The sequence below is a fragment of the Spinacia oleracea genome, chromosome 1 (genome assembly GCF_020520425.1).
Source record: "Spinacia oleracea cultivar Varoflay chromosome 1, BTI_SOV_V1, whole genome shotgun sequence".
NCBI lineage: Eukaryota > Viridiplantae > Streptophyta > Magnoliopsida > Caryophyllales > Amaranthaceae > Spinacia > Spinacia oleracea.
The window spans coordinates 135564238-135583098 of record NC_079487.1 but is presented as its reverse complement, the minus strand read 5'-3'; the positions used below and the strand labels follow the sequence as shown (position 1 = coordinate 135583098).

Genomic DNA, 18861 nt, shown 5'->3' with positions numbered 1-18861 from the left:
ACAATTAAATTTGCTACATCTAAAATTGTGAGAAACAAACAAAGTGAAACAACAGTTTACATGCTAATATCATTTGTGAATACAAAAAGACACTCTGCTTGCTAAATACCAATCCACCTGCACAGGAAGCAAATCATGCAACAGCCCCCTCTTTTTCTCAAATTATGCAAAAGCATACGCACATGCACACGATTGTGTGTTATAGAGACAGATAAAAAATAACAGGAGGAAAACAATAAACTGAGAGTCCTGAATAACTCTGAATATATGTAATTTTGAAGACTGGAGGTGTCTGTTCAGGGTAACATTCCAAAGACTGCCAATACAAATGCCAGAATCCAAATCATTAAAGACAGATGTAAAAAAGCAAAATCACACAATGATAATCAAACATGACCAGCCAAAAATATTTCCAGTTTCCATCCAAAGAGCTATGGAACTATAACACCTAAGCACCAATCCTGGACAATCAAAGAACACATTTCTTCATCCCTTTTTGACAAAGTGGGCCCTCATCACCTTATTTAAGCATAGTTCAACCGGAATATGTCATTCTGAACGTAAAAGCTTTGTTGTGGTGTTGGCATCAAATGGAACATCTAGCAGAAAAAACATGAATGGTAGTGAGTATATTGCTGAAAAAATCAGGGTTTAAGCAACCCCAGAGAGAAACTAACTATATAAGAACAATTCAAACACACCGCCAAAAAAGAAAGAAAAAAAATAGAACCAATGGGAAAAGGATTATATATACTGCATACAGGATTCTCCCAATGACAAGCTAGTTGGGAATCTTGTGATGTATGCACACACAGATGAACGAATCATGACAAAAAGAGTATGCCTAATTCCCTAAGCCCCAAGTTAATATGGACTGCGGAGAATGCACAAGATATCATAAACACCATGAGCAAAAAAGTCACACTGTATGTTATTCCTGTTGCAAAGCCTCAATTGACTGTAAAACAAACATCATCTCCAGAATATAAATAGGTTTTTTTGCTCCTCGACAAGGATATATGCAAGTTCGAAATCTCACATGCAAGCTCCAAAGCATTTGATAGTATGTTATTCCTCCTTTACACTAAGGGGATGCTTAGATTAGGGTTAATGGATTAGGGAGTAATAAAAGTAAAACTGCCTTATTAAAAGAAAAATGAAGGTTAATTGGTGGTTTCAAGCAGGGTGATAGTGATATGGTGAGGAGAAGGAAGGGGAAAGCTATTACCCCCAAACGAGGGTAACAATTACGCTATGGGGATGTGGGTAACAATTAATCCTTAATGAGGGTACCTATTCCCCCTTCCTCTTTTTAACAACACTAGTTTATTTCTTTACCACCACTTTATCCCCTTACCATCACCTTACTTTTTCTTAGTTTGACTTTAACTACCCCTTTAATGCATTACCCTTAATTCAAGCATGCCCTAAGAACAATTAATCCCATAATGAGGGTACCTATTCCCCCCTTCCTTCCATTTTCTTTTTACCAACACTAGTTTATTCTCTTTACCACCACTTTATCCCCATACCATCACCTCTAACCACCTTACTTTTTTCTTAGTTTGACTTTTATTATCCCTTAATGCATTACCCTCAATTCAAGCAAGCCCTAAGAAAAGAAATTTTCAATGAACAAGATTTGGTTTGCAATTTCTAATTCAACAACAATCTCTTATCCAAAACTCAGATGGGGTCATCAAGAAACTACTCAACCATGGATATGATATGACCCTTAAACAAATATTGTTGCATGGAACTGTCATGGTTAGAATACTGTATAGTGGCTGATTAAAGCATAAAAGGAAATGCTTTGAAGTAGCTAGATAAAACATAATGCAATTGGTCTTATTCATATAATTTACAAAAAAAATCGGGAATTAAATTAAGCTAAGACATGATTTGTAGAGAGTGAGTACTAAGGATGCAGCGGATGCACTTTGCACATAGTAATAAGGAATATTGGAAGCAAATGAGCTTTGGCTAATACTATATCTTTAACCTTGTATTTCGAGTAATACCCATTATAGTAACATCATTTACTCCTTCCCAATGTCGTCTCTCCTTCCCCTTATCCACTTCCAATCACATAACCTGTGTATCCCCTTATTTGACATATCCTCTCCGTGACTCCGTCCCTCCCCTTTTCGGCTGGAATGGACAAAATTGACCCAACAGAAAAACATGACTTGAACTAGGAAGACCCAAATCCAAACCACGCCCAAACTAAGTATGCTATTGATAGCAGGTGGAAACAATACCACTCTTTTTAGAGTCAATAGATTGCCTTATATATTCTGAGGGATTAAGTAACTTTATCCTTGATGATAAATCTTGAAATTAAGCACACAGTACAGTTGTACAGAGGGAGCTACTAATTCGAGATGAAATTTAATTCAACAATTGATTCGAATATCACAGGACTTCTTCAAAATTGCAGCGAAAAGCTATTATCCCCAAATGAGGGCAAATTGAGGTGGTTGGAAGCAGGGTAAAGTATTGGTGTTGTGAGGAGAAGGGGATACCCCAAATGAGGGTAATACTTACGCTATGAGGATGTGGGTAACAATTAATCCCATAATTAGGGTACATATTCCCCCATTCCTTCTATTTTCTTCTTACCAACACTAGAATGTACTCTTTACCACCACTTTATCTCTCTTTACCACCACTTTATCCCCTTATCATCACCTATGTGCACTGTCACCTTGTTTTTTTCTTAGTTTGACTTTTAGTATCCTTAATGCATTATTAACCTCAATCCAAGCATACCCTAAGGAAAAGAAATTCTCAATGAACAAGATTTGGTTTGCAATTTCTAACTCATCAAAATTTTCTTTATCCAGAACTCAGATGGGGACCCTTAAACAAATATTGTAGCATGGAACTGTCATGGGTAGATTATTGTATAGTAGCTGATTAAAAGCATAAAAGGGGATGCTTGAAGTAGCTAGATAAAAGTCAAAAACGTAATGCAATTGGTCTTATTCATATAGTTCACAAAAGTTTTCGGAGATTAAATTAAGCTAGGACATTTTGTAGAGAGTGAATACTAAGGATGCACTTTGCAAATAGTATTAAGGAATATTGGAAGCAAATGAGCTATGGCCATTACTCAAAATACAAGGTTAAAGATATAGTAACATTATTTACTCCTCCCCAATGTCATCTCTCGCCTTCCCCCTTTCCACTTCCAATCACATTTCCTCTATTTGAGATTTCCTCTTTATTCGACATTTCCTCTACATCTATCCCCTTTTCAGCTGGAATGGACAAAATTGACACAACAGAAAAACATGAGTTGAACTAACAAGACCCAAATCCAAACCATGCCCAAACAAAGGTATGGTATTGATAGCAGGTGAAAAAAATACCATAGTCGATAGATTGCATTATATATCCCCACTTCTGAGGCATCAAGTAATTTTTATCCTTAATGATAAATCTTGAAATTCGGCACATGATACAGTTGTGCAGAGAGAGCTACTACTTCAAGATGAAATTTACTTCAACATCCCGATTCGAATATCTTAGGACTTCTTCAAAATGCAGTGGAAAGACTACATAGTACATACCTAATACGGCCAAACAACGAAATGCTAAAGCCAAACAAAAAGACAATTATGGTTCTGATGTTAAAAAAAACCAGTGGCAGTAAGCAACACATAGGTTTCGGAATCAATCTCATCTACCACAGGTCACTTACCCTCCCCTTCCTCTAAACTTTTCACACCAGTGAATGCAACCACATTCCAATGACAACTAACCAATTAATTTCAAATACTCAAAGCCACAATCCTACATTAAGTGTTCCACTCAAGACCCCGAAATAAGTTCGCGAGATAAAAACCATTCCGAAACCCTAATTTCCAAAATCATCCCCGATTCATCGCTCAATTACCGAAACAATTTCGGAAAATTATCATCAAAACACAGATCAAACAAAACTAAAATAATTCAGTTCAACAAACAAGCCCTAAATTCTCCACATCATCCGGAAACCCTAACCAGACGATTCAGCATAATCAATCAACAAAATTAACCAAACAAACAAACAAACAACCTAAATCAATCAATTGGGAATCTTGGGATGTATGCACACAGAGATGAACGCCTGAACCCAATCATGACAAAAAGTGTACGCCTAATTCCTTACACCCCAATTTAATATAGACTGCAGAGAATGCACAAAATATCATAAACACCATGAGCAAAAAAGTCACACTGTATGTTATACTGGTAACAAACATCATCTCCAGAAGATCAATAGGTTTTTTGCTCCTCAATATATGCAAGTTCGGAATCTCACATGCAAGCTCCAAAGCATTTGATAGTATGTTATTCCTCCTTTACACTAAGGGGATGCTTATACTAGGGTTAATGGATTAGGGGGTAATAAAAGTAAAACCGCCTTGTTAAAAGAAAAATGAAGGTAAATTAAGGTGGTTGCAAGCAGGGTGATAGTGATGTGGTGAGGAGAAGGGGGAAACGAGGGTAATACTTACGCTATGGGGATGTGGGTAACAATAATCCCATAATGAGGGTACCTATTCCCCCCTTCCTTCCCTTTTTCTTTTACCAACACTAGCTTATTCTCTTTACTACCACTTTATCCCCTTATTAAGTTATTATCACCTCTAATCACCTCACTTTTTCTTAGTTTGACTTTTATACCTCCTTAACGCATTACCTTCGATTCAAGCATGCCCTAAGGAAAAGAAATTTTCAACGAACAAGATTTGGTTTGCTATTTCTAATTAAACAAAAGTTTCTTTATCCAAAACTCAAATGGGATCATCAGGAAACTACTCAGCCATGGATATGGTATGACCCTTAAACAAATATTGTAGCACGGAACTGTCATGGGTAGAATATTGTACAGCGCCTGATTAAAAGCATAAAAGGAAATGCTTGAAGTAGCTAGATAAAACATAATGCAATTGGTCTTATTCATATAATTTACAAAAAAATCGGGGATTAAATTAAGCTAAGACATGATTTGTAGAGAGTGAGTACTAAGGATGCAGCGAATGCACTTTGCACATAGTAATAAAGGAATATTGGAAGCAACTGAGCTTTGGCTAATACTATATCTTTAACCTTGTATTTTGAGTAATAGCCATTATAGAGTAACATCATTTATTCCTTCCCAATGTCATCTCTCGCCTTCCCCTTTTCCACTTCCAATCACATAATCGGTGTATCCCCTTATTTGACATTTCGTAACATCATTTACTCCTTCCCAATGTCATCTCTCTCCTTCCCCTTTTCCACTTCCAATCACAAAATCGGTGTATCCCCTTATTTGACATTTCCTCTCCATCCCTCCGCTTTTCGGCTGGGATGAACAAAATTGACCCAACAGAAAAATATGACTTGAACTAGCAAGACCCAAATCCAAAACATTCCCAAACTAAGGTATACTATTTATAGCAGGTGAAAACCATACCATTCTTTTTAGAGTCCATAGATTGCCTTATATATTCTGAGGGATTAAGTTATTTTTGTCTTTGATGATATATCTTGAAATTAGGCACATAATACAGTCGTGAAGAGGAAGCTACTACTTCAAGATGAAATTTATTCCAATATGTTGATTCGAATATCTTAGGACTTCTTCAAAATGCAGCGGAAAGACTACATACCGAATATAGTCTTACAACGAAATGCTAAAGCCGGATGAAAAGAGAATAATGGTTTCTGATGTGAAAAACCAGTGGCAGTAAGCAACACATACATTTCGAAATCAATCTCATCTACTACAGTCACTTACCCTCCCTTTCCTCTAAATTTTTCACTCCAGTAAATGCAACCACATTCCAAGTCCAACAACAACCAATCAATTAATTTCAAGTATTCAAAGCCACAATCCTACATAAGTGTTCCATTCACGACCCAAAAACAAGTTTGCGACGATAAAAACCCTTCCAAAACCCTAAGTTACAAAATCATCACCGATTCGTCCCCCAGTTACCACAACAATAGCAATAATTTCAGAAAATTGTCATCAAAACATAGATCAAACATAACACAAACAATTCATTTCAACAAACAAGCACTAAATCCTCCATACATCCGGAAACCCTAACCGATCAGTTCAGCATCACAACAACAAAATTAACCAAACAATCAAAATGACAAAACCTAAATCAATCAATTCATCACAAAAATTCCTAAAACAATAGAAAAATAAGCGATACCTGACTGAATTTGAGAGCGTGCTGTTCGCCGGCGAGTTGGAGAGTACCAGAGACGAAAACAAGCATGCCGCCGGTACCGGAAGGCTGACAATCGACGGTAGAGATATGGTGTTGACACTGCTGAAAAGGAAGGCTGTTGAGCTTAGCAGTGATAGCTTGAGAGCCTTGAATCTTCTGGCCTTCGAAGGTCAACATCGATGAATCCTGGTACAAGTTCGCTAACCCTGGACGATTGGCATCAAATGTGGAGTAGTAGTGCTCGACGAATGCCTTGGATACTGCATCTGGATCCATTTTTCTGCCCTAATTTCTTCTGGATTGAAGCTCTTTCTCTCTCTTATTTTCTCTCTCCTCTGCGAGAAAATGAAGATCACCGAGAGTATAATTTGCGAGTGTGGGTGGTTTTAATTTGAGATGGTAGCCTCAGATTTACGCCAACTATAAAAGGGGGGCAAAGAGACGCGGGTTAGGGGGAATAAAACAATGCGTGTCTTGTAAGCTGTAATTTGTAAGGATTGTGGATCGACTTTAGGGCATGTACGGTGGAACTAGTTTATCGACTGTGAGAATAAATTTAACACAAATTCTTATTTACAATGGTTGTACAATAATTATTGTATAACGGAGTAAAAGTTAACTCAAAATGCTTAAAAGTTATGCTTATATAGGTAAAAGTTATCTATTTTTTAGTGATAAATTTTTTCATTTTAATAAAACTTATTTCTTCAAAATCTCTAATAATGTATAAAATTAATCATTTAATCCTTTAAAATGTTTATCTATCAACTTTTTTTACTAATATAAAAGTTAATCAAAACTAGGTTAAAGTTACAAAAAAATGGGTTAAAGTTATTTTGGTGTACAATAAATTTATTGTACACCTAGTGCGCGCAAGACTTTTTGTAAATTTAAAGGTTTAAGGCAAATAACCTATAATTTGAAATATAGATATTCCCGCAATACACACTTTATGTTACGTCACGGTTCGATACACGTAATCTACAATTTATACGGACTTGTATGATGTATTATAGTACAACCGTATGTTTTTCTAGCTTGTTTTCAAAATATTATATTTCTCATTCAAACTCAAACTTATAGAACTGAAATATTTGAATATTAACTTGTTCCCTTAATATTGAATCGGATGAAGGTATTATCTTATGTGATATTGACCTGATGCATGCCCAACTCGTTCCATATTTTCGCTGATCATAAGATTGAAATCATCAACCCAAATTTAAATCATAAAATGACGTTATTTGCATGTTCCAAAAACTCACTTGATCTCGGCCTTATGCAGTGACCTGGTCATCTTGATTACAGAATATTAGTATGTGGTGACCCTCCAAACTTATAAGTTATAACCATGTCTAGCCTGCACTCGTTAAGGCATCGAAGGTAGCGGAACACATAGGCTAGGCTATTCCGAGGGCATCTTTGGGTAGCCACCAAAAGGGCTCACGCATATATGAAGAGTATTAATGATCAAATGTATACACGTTGTAATATAAAGAAAATTCAACTAACATAAATTGATGGGGAACTCACCTTTATGGCCTCCAAGACACAAGGTCGAGACCCGCCAGCTACATAAATGCTTGGGGGTGGCTCAAGCTTGATCTGCATAACTGGTATGACTAACCTACGATATACTTCGTATGTTGATAACTTGATACAGTAAAGTCCTTCTTACCTAATACTAGTTAAAAAAAACACCATAAAGAAAACACAACTGCACCGTACTAACAACTAACAACAAAAGGCCAAAAGAAAACTTACTATCACTCCTGTTTACAGTACAGGTCCAACTTATGACTTATCCAAGGAAACCATTGCTGGACCTGGGCAGCAGGGATGGGCTTGGCCCACATGAGCAGATCTGAATCCACGTGAAAAACATGGGCCTAGGTCTGGGCCTCATTGGAAACGCCCCATCCCATCCCTACTGGGCAGTGGGCACACCAACTGATCAAAAGTTCCCTACAATTAAAACTACAGCTTTTCAACAGACAACATATTTCCACTGTAATTTCTACAGCAGATGCATATATATAATATATGTTCATGCATGGATCACTTGACATTCAAAATGTTTTCATCCATCTTCATTGTACATCCATGCTTTCAAATTACCAGAATGTACTCACATTTTTAAACTAAAAGTCGATTATATACACTCACAAACTATACTTAAATTTACATTAAAATGGTGATTACAGTACTAATTTCCCTCCCTTCCATCACAAGTTCAGGGAAATGTGATGCTATATGACAAGCTTATCTAGTCTTATTCTTCGTGTAATCTATACATGGCGCATTCTTTACACGCAAACACTAACCTATGATACAAACACTAACAAATACTGTCCAAATGGTTACTGCACCAAACTCGAGTCGTGCAAAATCCTTCCAAAGCCCGTCATGAGGAGCTACCAACTCTAAAAAAAAGGCTCAAAAGAGGCTCTTTGCTGATATGCGGATTTTATCCTACACGTATATATTCGCGTTGGAAAGAATTTTACGAATGTGTCAGGAAACTGGCTCGTAAGAGCTCTTAGCTCAAACGTCAACCGGTCAAATATAGTGTATGCCTTTCCTTCAGTTGAAATCAGTCATTTCTGCAGGAATGTAACAGTAATATGTGAATGCAGTAAAAATACAAAACACAATTTTGCAATAGAGGAAGTACATAAACATTGATCATTTAGTGTTAACAAATCTGAAGACTGTGGCAACTCTACTAGATGAATACATACTTTGTATATTTCTGGTGTCATATATTTTAAGTTCTTAGAATAGATTTAAGGGAAAACTTGTAGGGGGGTGTTTACATATGAAATCTGAAGTAAATGTTTTAATTAGTAGAAAACATTTGCTACTCTTTTAGATTTTGGAAACCTCATACACACCAAAAATGTTTTATTTTACTCCAATTTTCAAATATATCCTCTATAGTCCATTCCCTTTTAAGTGTCTAATAAGTCTATGCACACAGATTAAGAAGTTGTTAATTAGTGCACTCATTTTCGAAGCTGGCGAGTAATATTGTTTGCAATGGTATTTTAAACAGGCTAGTAAGAATGTATTGATATTCTAAAGTAACAATTAACATGAAAGTAAAATGTGGTTGTTAGATAATATGGAATTGTGGAAGTAACTCAATACTAGAAATGCACAAGGATGCTACGAGTTCCTATCTCGTGTTCCAGGAAAAAAAAATGATAGAAAGTTTACCTAAACACAAAACGGAACATCACTTATGAAGCCCAAAGCATCCAGCAAACAGGAAGTTAGCGCGTGTGCCATCTGAGAAACTCCCTTCGAAAGTAAGAGGGGTTTACTCATTGCACCGAGCTTTTGTTGAAAAAGCGTGACACTTCACGATAAAGTTGTTCTGCTTCAAATGGTTTTGAGACATAGCCATCCATGCCACACTCAAGGCTTTTCTCATGAGTTGCCTGAAAAACATCTGCAGTCATGGCCAAGATAGGCACATGCCAGCTTGAGATGTTTTCATAGGGTTCAGCAATTGTTTCACCGTGATGGATACGCTCGTTAATGTAACGCTCTCTTTCACGGATGTTTCTAGTAGCCTCAAATCTGCATAAAGGAATTCATAAAAAAAACAGGGTTCAAGACACCACAAATACAGTTTTCAATGCTCGTGAATGGGATTAAACGCCATTTAAAAGAGAATCCACAATATCAGAACTTTGGATATCATGGTATCAGTCGCTCAAGATTTCAGAATAGAAAAATGAAAATTCTATGGCACATAGTCTGCAACGATAGCACCAAAAAATCATCCTTCGGTATAGTTTAGTAGAGCTGCATTGGTTTTGTAAAGTGGCATTTGAAATTTATAGACATTTATAATGAAGTGACAAATAATACTATTACATTAGTATTTTAGAACCACTTTATAATTTGGATAAAAACAATTAACTAAAACGAATTATATCTTGAATCATAGTGAGTAGTATGCCTTCAAGGCTTCAAAATATGTAACTTGGGGTTGCTTAATACTTCCTCCATTCTTATTTAGATAATACAATTGGCTTTTAGACACTATTCACACAAGCTCATCTGACTTTCTTTTGTGATTTATACTTAAGAAAAAACATAGCCATGTATGGTCTTGTTAGATTCGTCTTAATAAATATTTTTAGAATATATCAACTTTTTGTAACTTTTTTCTCATCCATAATTGAAAATATTTAATGTTTGAAATCATGATTGTGTCATGTTAAATAAGAACAGAGGAAGTAGTAAAGAAACCGGCGGAAGAAAGGAATTTTCAATAGCAATGAAAAGATCAAAGATACATACCCATCCATTTCAGGCATCTGGATATCCATGAAACAAGCATCGAAATGGTGAGGTGGTGAAAGCTTCTCGATCGCTCTTCTCCCACTATCTACACAGTCGACCTCAGCTCCATACTTCTTCAACGCACCAGCAGCCACTTTGAGGTTAATAGCATTGTCATCTACAACGAGTATTTTTCTCCCACGAAGAAGATGCTGTAGGGGCAATGCCGGCAATCCTCCATTAGGACTGTTCCCTTTCTTCCCAACACCCATCACTCGTTGCAACGATGCAGCCAACATGCTTGCCCTCAAGGGCTTCATGATGATACAAGGAGTATCAACCCCACTAGTACCAGAGTTAGCTCTAACACAGCTTATATTATTAGTTAGAAGAAATATTTGAGGTGGTTTTCTCCCATTCTTCATTATTCTCAATTTATTAATAATATTAGATAAAGAGTCCTCTCTTAGATACTTGTTCCACACTTCCTGCTCAATAAACACCATATCAATGCGCGGTTTTCCCGTGCTGATAATGACAGAACCTTGGTTCAAATCTTGAGCTACTTCAACATTGATACCAAGTCGTAGGATATGGTATCGAGCCACCTTCACTCGAACTTGTCTTGGGTCTATTACTAATGCTGTCATGCCTTGAAATTCAGCCGATGTTGAATTAGTTGGTGTTTTTGTCGGTTTGTTCTTTATCACATCTGAACTCAAGCAAACTCTGTTGAAAACTGCAGTGAATGTAAAGGTAGAACCAAGTTTGGGCACACTAGCAAATCCAATATCCCCGCTCATCAAGCTAACCAAACACTTGCTTATACTCAGTCCTATACCCGTGCCTCCGCTTCTAGGGCCCACTTGCATGAAGGGAGTGAAGATAAGTGACTGCGCTTCAACAGGGATGCCACATCCAGTATCCTCAACTGAGATAATTAGGTTGACAAGAGTTTTGGAGGTGGACAACGATAATGTACTAGCAGGTACGTCTTTAGAGAAAGCTCGGAATTCAGCCCAGCTTCTCCGTCTGTCTGCAACCGGCAAGCCACTCAAGGAATTTCTTGGTGATAACTCGGTTTCCACCTCTATAAAATCTCTAACCTCCTCTATGAGATGGATCGTCACAAAAATGTGTCCTCTCTCTGTGAACTGCCACAAAGAAAGAAATTGCACATTAATCAATGTCGTTTTAGCTAAATTAACAATTTTAAAGGAGATTCATTCCTAAGTTTTGTTTGTTTGAAAGAAAACTTACTGAACTTTACAAACAAAAAAGCATAATGCAAGGTTCGTTCATTTCAATTATATTTAGTTCTAGGTTTCCATAGTTTGCCTACGAAAATGCAAAAGATTAAGCTCTGTATTCAGAATGAATATATAACAAAAGGAAGCTTGAATTACTTACTTTGATTGAGTTTCCCATAAGATTTGTCATTATTTGACGGAACCTTCCAGGATCACCAATAACCAACTCTGGTACATGTTCAGAAATATAGACTGCAAGCTGGCATACAAAAAAGTTGGAGGAAGATAAATTTGAGTCCGGAAAGGAAATAAACAGTAAAAACTTTTATATAAGGCGGTCTTACACCAAAGATCACCTTGGTGTCGCATAAGTTAAGCAATGGAACCAATTAGTTAAACACTTAAACCATTTAGTTAAGCAATGGAACTAATTACTTAAGCACTATAACTAATTAGTTAAGCAATGAAACCAATTAGTTAAGCAATATAACCAATTAGTTAAGCAATCAAAATGGTATTTTCGGTAAAGCGGTCTTACACAAAAGTTGCCGAATAAACAGAGCAGATGGCACTGCAAACAAGATAAATTAAGGACAGAAAGACAAAATGGCAGTTACCTCCACTCCTTTCTCTTGAGACTTCCCCGAAAAGAGGGATAACACATCATCCAGAATTGCACGCAGATCAAAGGTAACAGCTTCTAGCTCAAGTTTACCCGATTCAATCTTTGCCTGGTCAAGAACCTCGTTGATCAGAGAAACAAGAGCCTTCCCACTAGCCTGAGCTGTCCTTACATAATCTTGTTGAGTCACATCCAAGTCAGTGTCCATAAGCATTTGAAGCATTCCTGAAATTTCGAAATGTATAAATCAAATTGTAACATTCACATCACATGTTCATATATTATGCTGATACCACGGAGTATTTGCAACAGTAATTACCTAGAACACCATTCATAGGGGTTCTGATCTCATGAGAAACGGTAGCAAGGAACTGCAGGATGTTCAAACATGATCAAATCCAGTCATAATAAAATAAAAATTAATAAAATAATAAAAAAGCTTTTGAATTTCCATATACAAGATACACGAAAAACAGAAGAACTGTGTACCTGTGACTTTGCAACATCAGCTGCCTCAGCCCGTTTCTTAAGCTTTGTCATCTGAAGATAGTCATCCTCCACTCTGAGTATCCTATTTAGAGTTGCATGGAAAATGTGACTAACAAGTAACGCGATAACCAGGATACCAATAGCAGTTGTAATGGCTAACCACGGCCAAGGAGATTTCTGTTTAAATCTACACAAATAAATAAAATCTTGATCAATTAAATGTAAAGTCCAAGAAATTAGAACCAGTTTGAAATGCATTTGCAGTGGAATACACTGACACAACAATCAACAAATATATAAACAACCATGTTTTCTCACCTACAGCGCATCTCATGCCTTCTAAAAGGATCTCCAAAGATTAACGGGCTGACGTGCTCCAACTCATCATCGGATACATTTGAACCATACATGCTGATCGGGTGCGAGTGATTAGTTGTGTCATATACATTAACAAGGATAGTCTGTTTGCTGGCAAGCTGCTGAAGCAACTTTTCCACCAGTGATTCTATGTCAAAGACCCCTCCTAGATATCTGCCAGAAACATAAGTCATTAACTAATTATCAATTTATCATCCATAATATGAGAAAAAAAATACGAAAAAGGTGGTTAACGAGCTAAATTAATTTTGGAGTGGCCTACTCGTGCTGTGAAACCACAACGATAAATGTGACTTTGAAATGAACTTCTTAAGCAGTGTAAGAAACTCTTTCCTTGTTCCTTTTGACAAAAGTATCATAATGATAAATCACACTAGCTTAGGAATTAGGATAATTGTCATAGTACAATTTTATATAACTCAAGAAAGTAGTTATTATCATCTTTCCAGCTTGAGGGATCTATGAAGTAGTTTCCATTACATTTTTCCAATTGTGCACAAGGCTAAAGGAATATTTGTAGTTTGATGACACTTGATGCTTGAAGTAAAAAACCTGAAACGATATGGTTTTTGTTCCTAGGAACTAGATTTAGGTCTCAAAGAGATAACAAGGTGTTGTGGCTGCATTTCATATAAGAGAGTATTAGGCTCCGTTTGGTTTGGTGTAAAATATTTTCATTTTCCAAGGGAAAACACAATTTCAACCTAGTTTTCCTTTGTTTGGTTCCTTAAAAGAAAATGGGAGAAGATGGTGAAGATTGAGGGGAAGAAAGGAGAGGGAGGCAAGGAGGAAAGGAGGAAAGAAGGAAAAGTGGCTCCCTCCCTTTCAAATGGAAAAGGTTATTCCACTTTGAGGGAGTTATCGAAATTTGTTTTTCATCCCTTGCCCAACCCATACAACGTAAAATGATTGAAAAGGGGAAAATCGTTTTCCATGAAAACGTTTTACACCCTACCAAACGGAGCCTTAGTCGAAACAGAGATAACAAAACAAAAAACAGTCATTCATACCCATCAGCAGCTTGAATTCGTTCATCAGGGGAAGCACTGGAAGGAAGATCCGTTTTATACACTGCAAATGTCAAAATAACTCCAAGGCGCCCTGTTTTGAGCAATGGGAAAGGGGCAGTAAGAACTCCCTTTCCAGATGCCCTTGCGCGCAAAACATTTTCACGATCCTCCTATCAAAATACAAGCAAAACGGGATCAAATCAAGATAGCCAAACAGTTTAAGTAAGAGCATTTGAGTTCAAAAGACCAATATCAAACACTCAATGTCAGCTCAAACTAAACATTTCACGAACACCAAATAACACAGCAAAGAAAGCCAAGAAATAGGAAAAATACCTTCCCAGAAAGCACATCCACGGAAATGATATGTGAAACGGTATCTTGTGCAAAGATCACAGGTGCATACTCTTCTTGAACTGGAGAAGGCTCCAGCTTTTCCACGGCATAATCATCCTTATGAATAGGTTCCTGTTCAAGAGTATCCATGCTCTTAATAGTCCAGCCTTGTTGCTTCTCAAACTGCTCTCTTTCAGAATGGAGCACTTTCACAGCATATGCCACCCCGCTTGTTAAAGGCCGCTCGAAAGCAGTTCTCTCAGTGTATATTGCAAAAGTTCTCTGTTCAAAGTTCACCTTAGTTAGCTACTAATGGCATAATACCAGCAATGAGAACGGAAAACGGGAAAAGCATACTATCATACTTCATCTGGTATCTAAAATTGGCTATTTTTTTAGAAAAAAGAACAAAAAAAAGCCTGATATTTTCTATGAGCAGAATAACAAACTCTTTGGGCGCAAATTATCCTAATAACCCACATGCTTCAACTTATGGCATCATATACTGAAATACAATACAAAAATTTCTACTCATTCCTCCTATTCAGTAAGGTCACCCACCCAAGTGAAAAACTTTCCCTTCCAAGTTCATCTTACTTAGTACCTAATGACCTAAAACCAGCAATGAGACCAACAACACATTTAAACACACAAACCAACAACACACACAAACAGAAATCAGTTTGAGGTATCATATACTTAAGGATAGTTTGCCTAGTTACATGAAAATTCACACCCATAATAATCATACTTCAACTTATGGCATCATATACTGAAATACTATACAAGAATTTGTACTCATACTTCCTATTCAGTCAGGTCACTCAAGTGAAAACTTTCCCATCCAAGTTCATCTTACTTAGTATCTAATGACCTAAAACCAGCAATGAGACCAACAACACATTTAAACAAACAAACCAACAACACACATAAACAGAAATCAGTTTGAGGTATCATATACTAAGGATAGTTTGCCTAGTTACATGAAATTCACACCCATAATAATCATTTATGAATAAATTTGAAACTACTACATACATGATGTTACCATATCAAAGCTGGAAGATAAATTCACCAAAAATTTTTGAAGTTTTACCTGATCAATAGCAGATGGAATCTTGCCATGGTGAAAAGTTGATATCATGATGGACATAGCTTGAATATGATTCAAACTAACATTAAACTGATCTTGCAACATCCTAGCCCTCTCATCACACATACTAGCAAGGGATTCTTTCCTCTTTTCAACAGCATATGAGCTCATACACCAAAAGACACCAAAACAAAATAGGACCCAGAAAACTATCCAAGCAACCAAGAGCTTCTTCCACCAAGATTTCCTCAACTTTACTGACCCAATATAGTGGTAATAGTTGAATTTACGGATTTTGGCGGCGATCTTCACCCACCAATTACCCACACCTTTCCCACCACCACTACCACCACCATCACCACCAAGCAAACTAGGCTTGCTTTCCATAATTCCACCACTACTCAGCCAACTCATGGGGATCACAGAAACAAACCAGCAACATATCATCAAAAGTACATGTCCTACTTTAAACCCAAAACCAAGAACAGGTAGCAAACTCATATACAGTAATGGTAAACTAGTTTTTCTCAATTCTCAAACCCCCAAAGTTGGAGAGAGAAAAGAGGGTAACAAAATATTCAAAAAAAATTGAAGAGAATAAATGCCTAAGAAAAGAGAGACAGGAATATGAGGAAATAAAGGGTATAAGAAAAATTAAGCAAACCACTGAGAAATTGATTAAACAGCAGAAAACATAAGAAGATGCTAACTTATCCTCAATCAAATTAAACCCCCTAAAGAAAAGAAGAAAAAAAAAAAAAGGAATCCCATAAACAAAAAGATTCCAAATTTCCTTTACCAAACAGACAGAATTTCGGCTTATCCTTTAAGCAACTAACCACAAAACAGATCAAGAAATGGGGCAGAAAATTTTACAACTTTTTGATCAAATTTAAGCAAACCCCGGAAAAAAATTCAAGCTTTTCATGAAATTGAAGCAAAACCCAGAAATATTAACAAGATTTTCAACAAATTCAGCAAAACCCAGAAAATTGTAAACTAAAAACAAGTAGGAAAATTCTGACAAGGAAATCTAAAGCTTATCCTTAAGGAAGGTACTAAATTTTGGAGCAATAATAATAAATCAAACATGTGGTGGGTTGGTTGGTTGCAGATTTTGACACTCTAAAAATTGAAAAACTAAACAAATCGAGCAAATTAGCTAAAGAGAAAGAAGGTAAGGAAGAATTGGAAGTATTATAATTTTGGGGAGAGAATTGTTTGATAGCTCAAGAAAAAATCTACTGCAAAAATCATCAAAGAACAAAAAACAAAGCATATGATATGATGATATACAAAAGTAGTACAGTAATAAATAAAAACGAAGAAACACTGTAGAAGTGAAGAACTGTAAAAATAAAAATTAAATTGGAAGAATATGGATGTGAAAATGTCTGCTAGCAATGAGCCAATTATCGGGTGTCGAATGTCGATTACGTCCAAATAAATTATTTTTAAATATGAGAGAGATAATATCATGGATAAAATTATTTCGTCATTTCCTTTTTTTTTTTTTTTTTTTTGAGAGTAGGAAAAATAATGATTGTCGGAAACTCGGAATAACAAAAGGGGCAGGCATATGTGTAGAGAGTTATAAGTATTTTCCAAGTAGGTAAGTGAAATCGGATGGGTTCTCTTCCTCTTATAAAAAGTACGAAAATTTTAGTTTAATGAATTTAAATAAGTTCATATAAGTTACAGTTAGGTTTTATTAGGTCTTACTTTGTGTAAGTATACTCTCTTGCTATCAAGTTTGGTCATGTTAATTTGGTTTAAACAGGTCTAACAAATTTAAATAAATTTAGATAAGTTCTTGTCGGATACGTTTAGGTGTTGAATAGAACGCATTCTAGGCTACGGAGTATAATCTTGTATGGATCAATAATTAGAACATAAGGCAAATGAGTAGTTTATTTTTCGTATTACTACTTGTATTTCGAAATTGTTGACTACTTATAAATAGAGTAAGTCTCGACATCTCGTGTTAAGTTAGCTTAAAGGCTCGTGTTTTGTCATGCCAAATAATAAATGATAGCAGCACTGGTTATATTTTATGTCGGGTTTGAAGCAAGCTAGTATAAGTTGGCTCATAACACTTTCAGTGAAAATATTTTTCGTCAAAACAACGACATTATCCCGCGTCTATATAAAAGCATAATTTATAATGAAAAATAAATATGTCATTCTCAAGATGGAAGGTTAAACTCCATTACCCCACTAATTAATTTTAAAATGGGTGAATAAAGAAGCATTGCATAGCAAAATGTGAAAATGTAGTTGCAACAAACACAAAGAAGGCCCTATGTATGTAACCTAAAGTCCACCTTAGGGTGCCGCCGTGCCGGTGATTAGCTTTTTGGCTTTATACTTAATTTATTTGATTTGATTATGTTAAAGTTGTCTTCTTTGTTTACTATTGCTCCGAAATTCCAAATTCTTTTAGGTATAATAATTAATAAATATTAAGTTTATTGTTAACAATGTGGATTATATCCGGGTTGTTATTTCAATATATTAAATTACGTGTAGTATCGTTATTTACACGTATAAGATGAGTAATTAAAATGACGAGACATATTGGGGATGTTTGAGGAATTAGACAAAAACAGACCTTTTAGTTTGAATTTTTGAAATGATGGTATTTGTAATTAATCGGGACGAGAACATTGTAAGAAATCACTAATTTGCTAATTAGTACTTTGAAGCAATATGAGGAGCTCTAACACACATGATTAAGCAATTACTAATTTGCTACTAAATAATTTTTATAATTTTGTTCGACTTATTTTGACAAAATAAGTTCAGATAAATTCAGTTAAATTTAAATAAGTTTAGATGCACTAAGGGTGCGTTCTATTCACCTGATTTTCACTTAATTTTTTTTGATCTTATCTTATCTAAACTTATCTGAACTTAACTGAAATTAACTGAACTTATATAAACTTAGCAAAACTTATTTTAGTTATAAGTTATATTTGATTAACCCTTATTTTAAACTGAACTTATTTGAACTTAACTGAACTTATTTTTCCTGAATTAGTCCTTTGTACCATTGGTATGGGTTAATAACTTATTACGAATCCTCCATAGCTAATTACTCAAGTATTGTTTTTGCGGTGGGGGTGTCATTTCTCCTTGGATAGAGACGTCACACATCAGAGCACCGATT

The 18861-nt window shown here is 35.9% G+C and overlaps 2 protein-coding genes across 2 annotated transcripts; both read right to left on the bottom strand.

The window, feature by feature from the left end:
- Positions 1 to 241: 241 nt before the first annotated feature.
- Positions 242 to 6622, bottom strand: LOC110785713 (nuclear transport factor 2B). Its single transcript, XM_021990212.2, has 2 exons — positions 6201 to 6622; positions 242 to 599 (listed from the first exon to the last, which is right to left on the bottom strand). Exons 1-2 carry the CDS (start codon positions 6492 to 6494, stop codon positions 525 to 527), a joined length of 369 nt encoding a protein of 122 aa, XP_021845904.1. The 5' UTR covers positions 6495 to 6622; the 3' UTR covers positions 242 to 524.
- A 1658-nt stretch (positions 6623 to 8280) lies between these two features.
- Positions 8281 to 17229, bottom strand: LOC110785712 (histidine kinase 3). The gene is made up of 11 exons (XM_021990211.2): positions 15696 to 17229; positions 14600 to 14881; positions 14264 to 14433; positions 13194 to 13406; positions 12876 to 13062; positions 12706 to 12757; positions 12382 to 12611; positions 11925 to 12023; positions 10533 to 11668; positions 9438 to 9803; positions 8281 to 8821 (listed from the first exon to the last, which is right to left on the bottom strand). Exons 1-10 carry the CDS (start codon positions 16191 to 16193, stop codon positions 9545 to 9547), a joined length of 3126 nt encoding a protein of 1041 aa, XP_021845903.1. The 5' UTR covers positions 16194 to 17229; the 3' UTR covers positions 8281 to 8821; positions 9438 to 9544.
- Positions 17230 to 18861: the final 1632 nt, after the last annotated feature.

Bases quoted from the DNA above. Each gene is read 5' to 3' on its own strand.
- LOC110785713 (XM_021990212.2), bottom strand. From the start codon at position 6,494: ATGGATCCAGATGCAGTATCCAAGGCATTCGTCGAGCACTACTACTCC. The intron at 600-6,200 runs GTATCGCTTATT...TTTTTCTGCTAG, and splicing joins ACGCTCTCAAATTCAGTCAG to ATGTTCCATTTGATGCCAAC.
- LOC110785712 (XM_021990211.2), bottom strand. From the start codon at position 16,193: ATGAGTTTGCTACCTGTTCTTGGTTTTGGGTTTAAAGTAGGACATGTA. The intron at 12,612-12,705 runs GTAATTACTGTT...TCGAAATTTCAG, and splicing joins CCCTATGAATGGTGTTCTAG to GAATGCTTCAAATGCTTATG. The intron at 11,669-11,924 runs GTAAGTAATTCA...TCTTTGTGGCAG, and splicing joins TTATGGGAAACTCAATCAAA to TTCACAGAGAGAGGACACAT.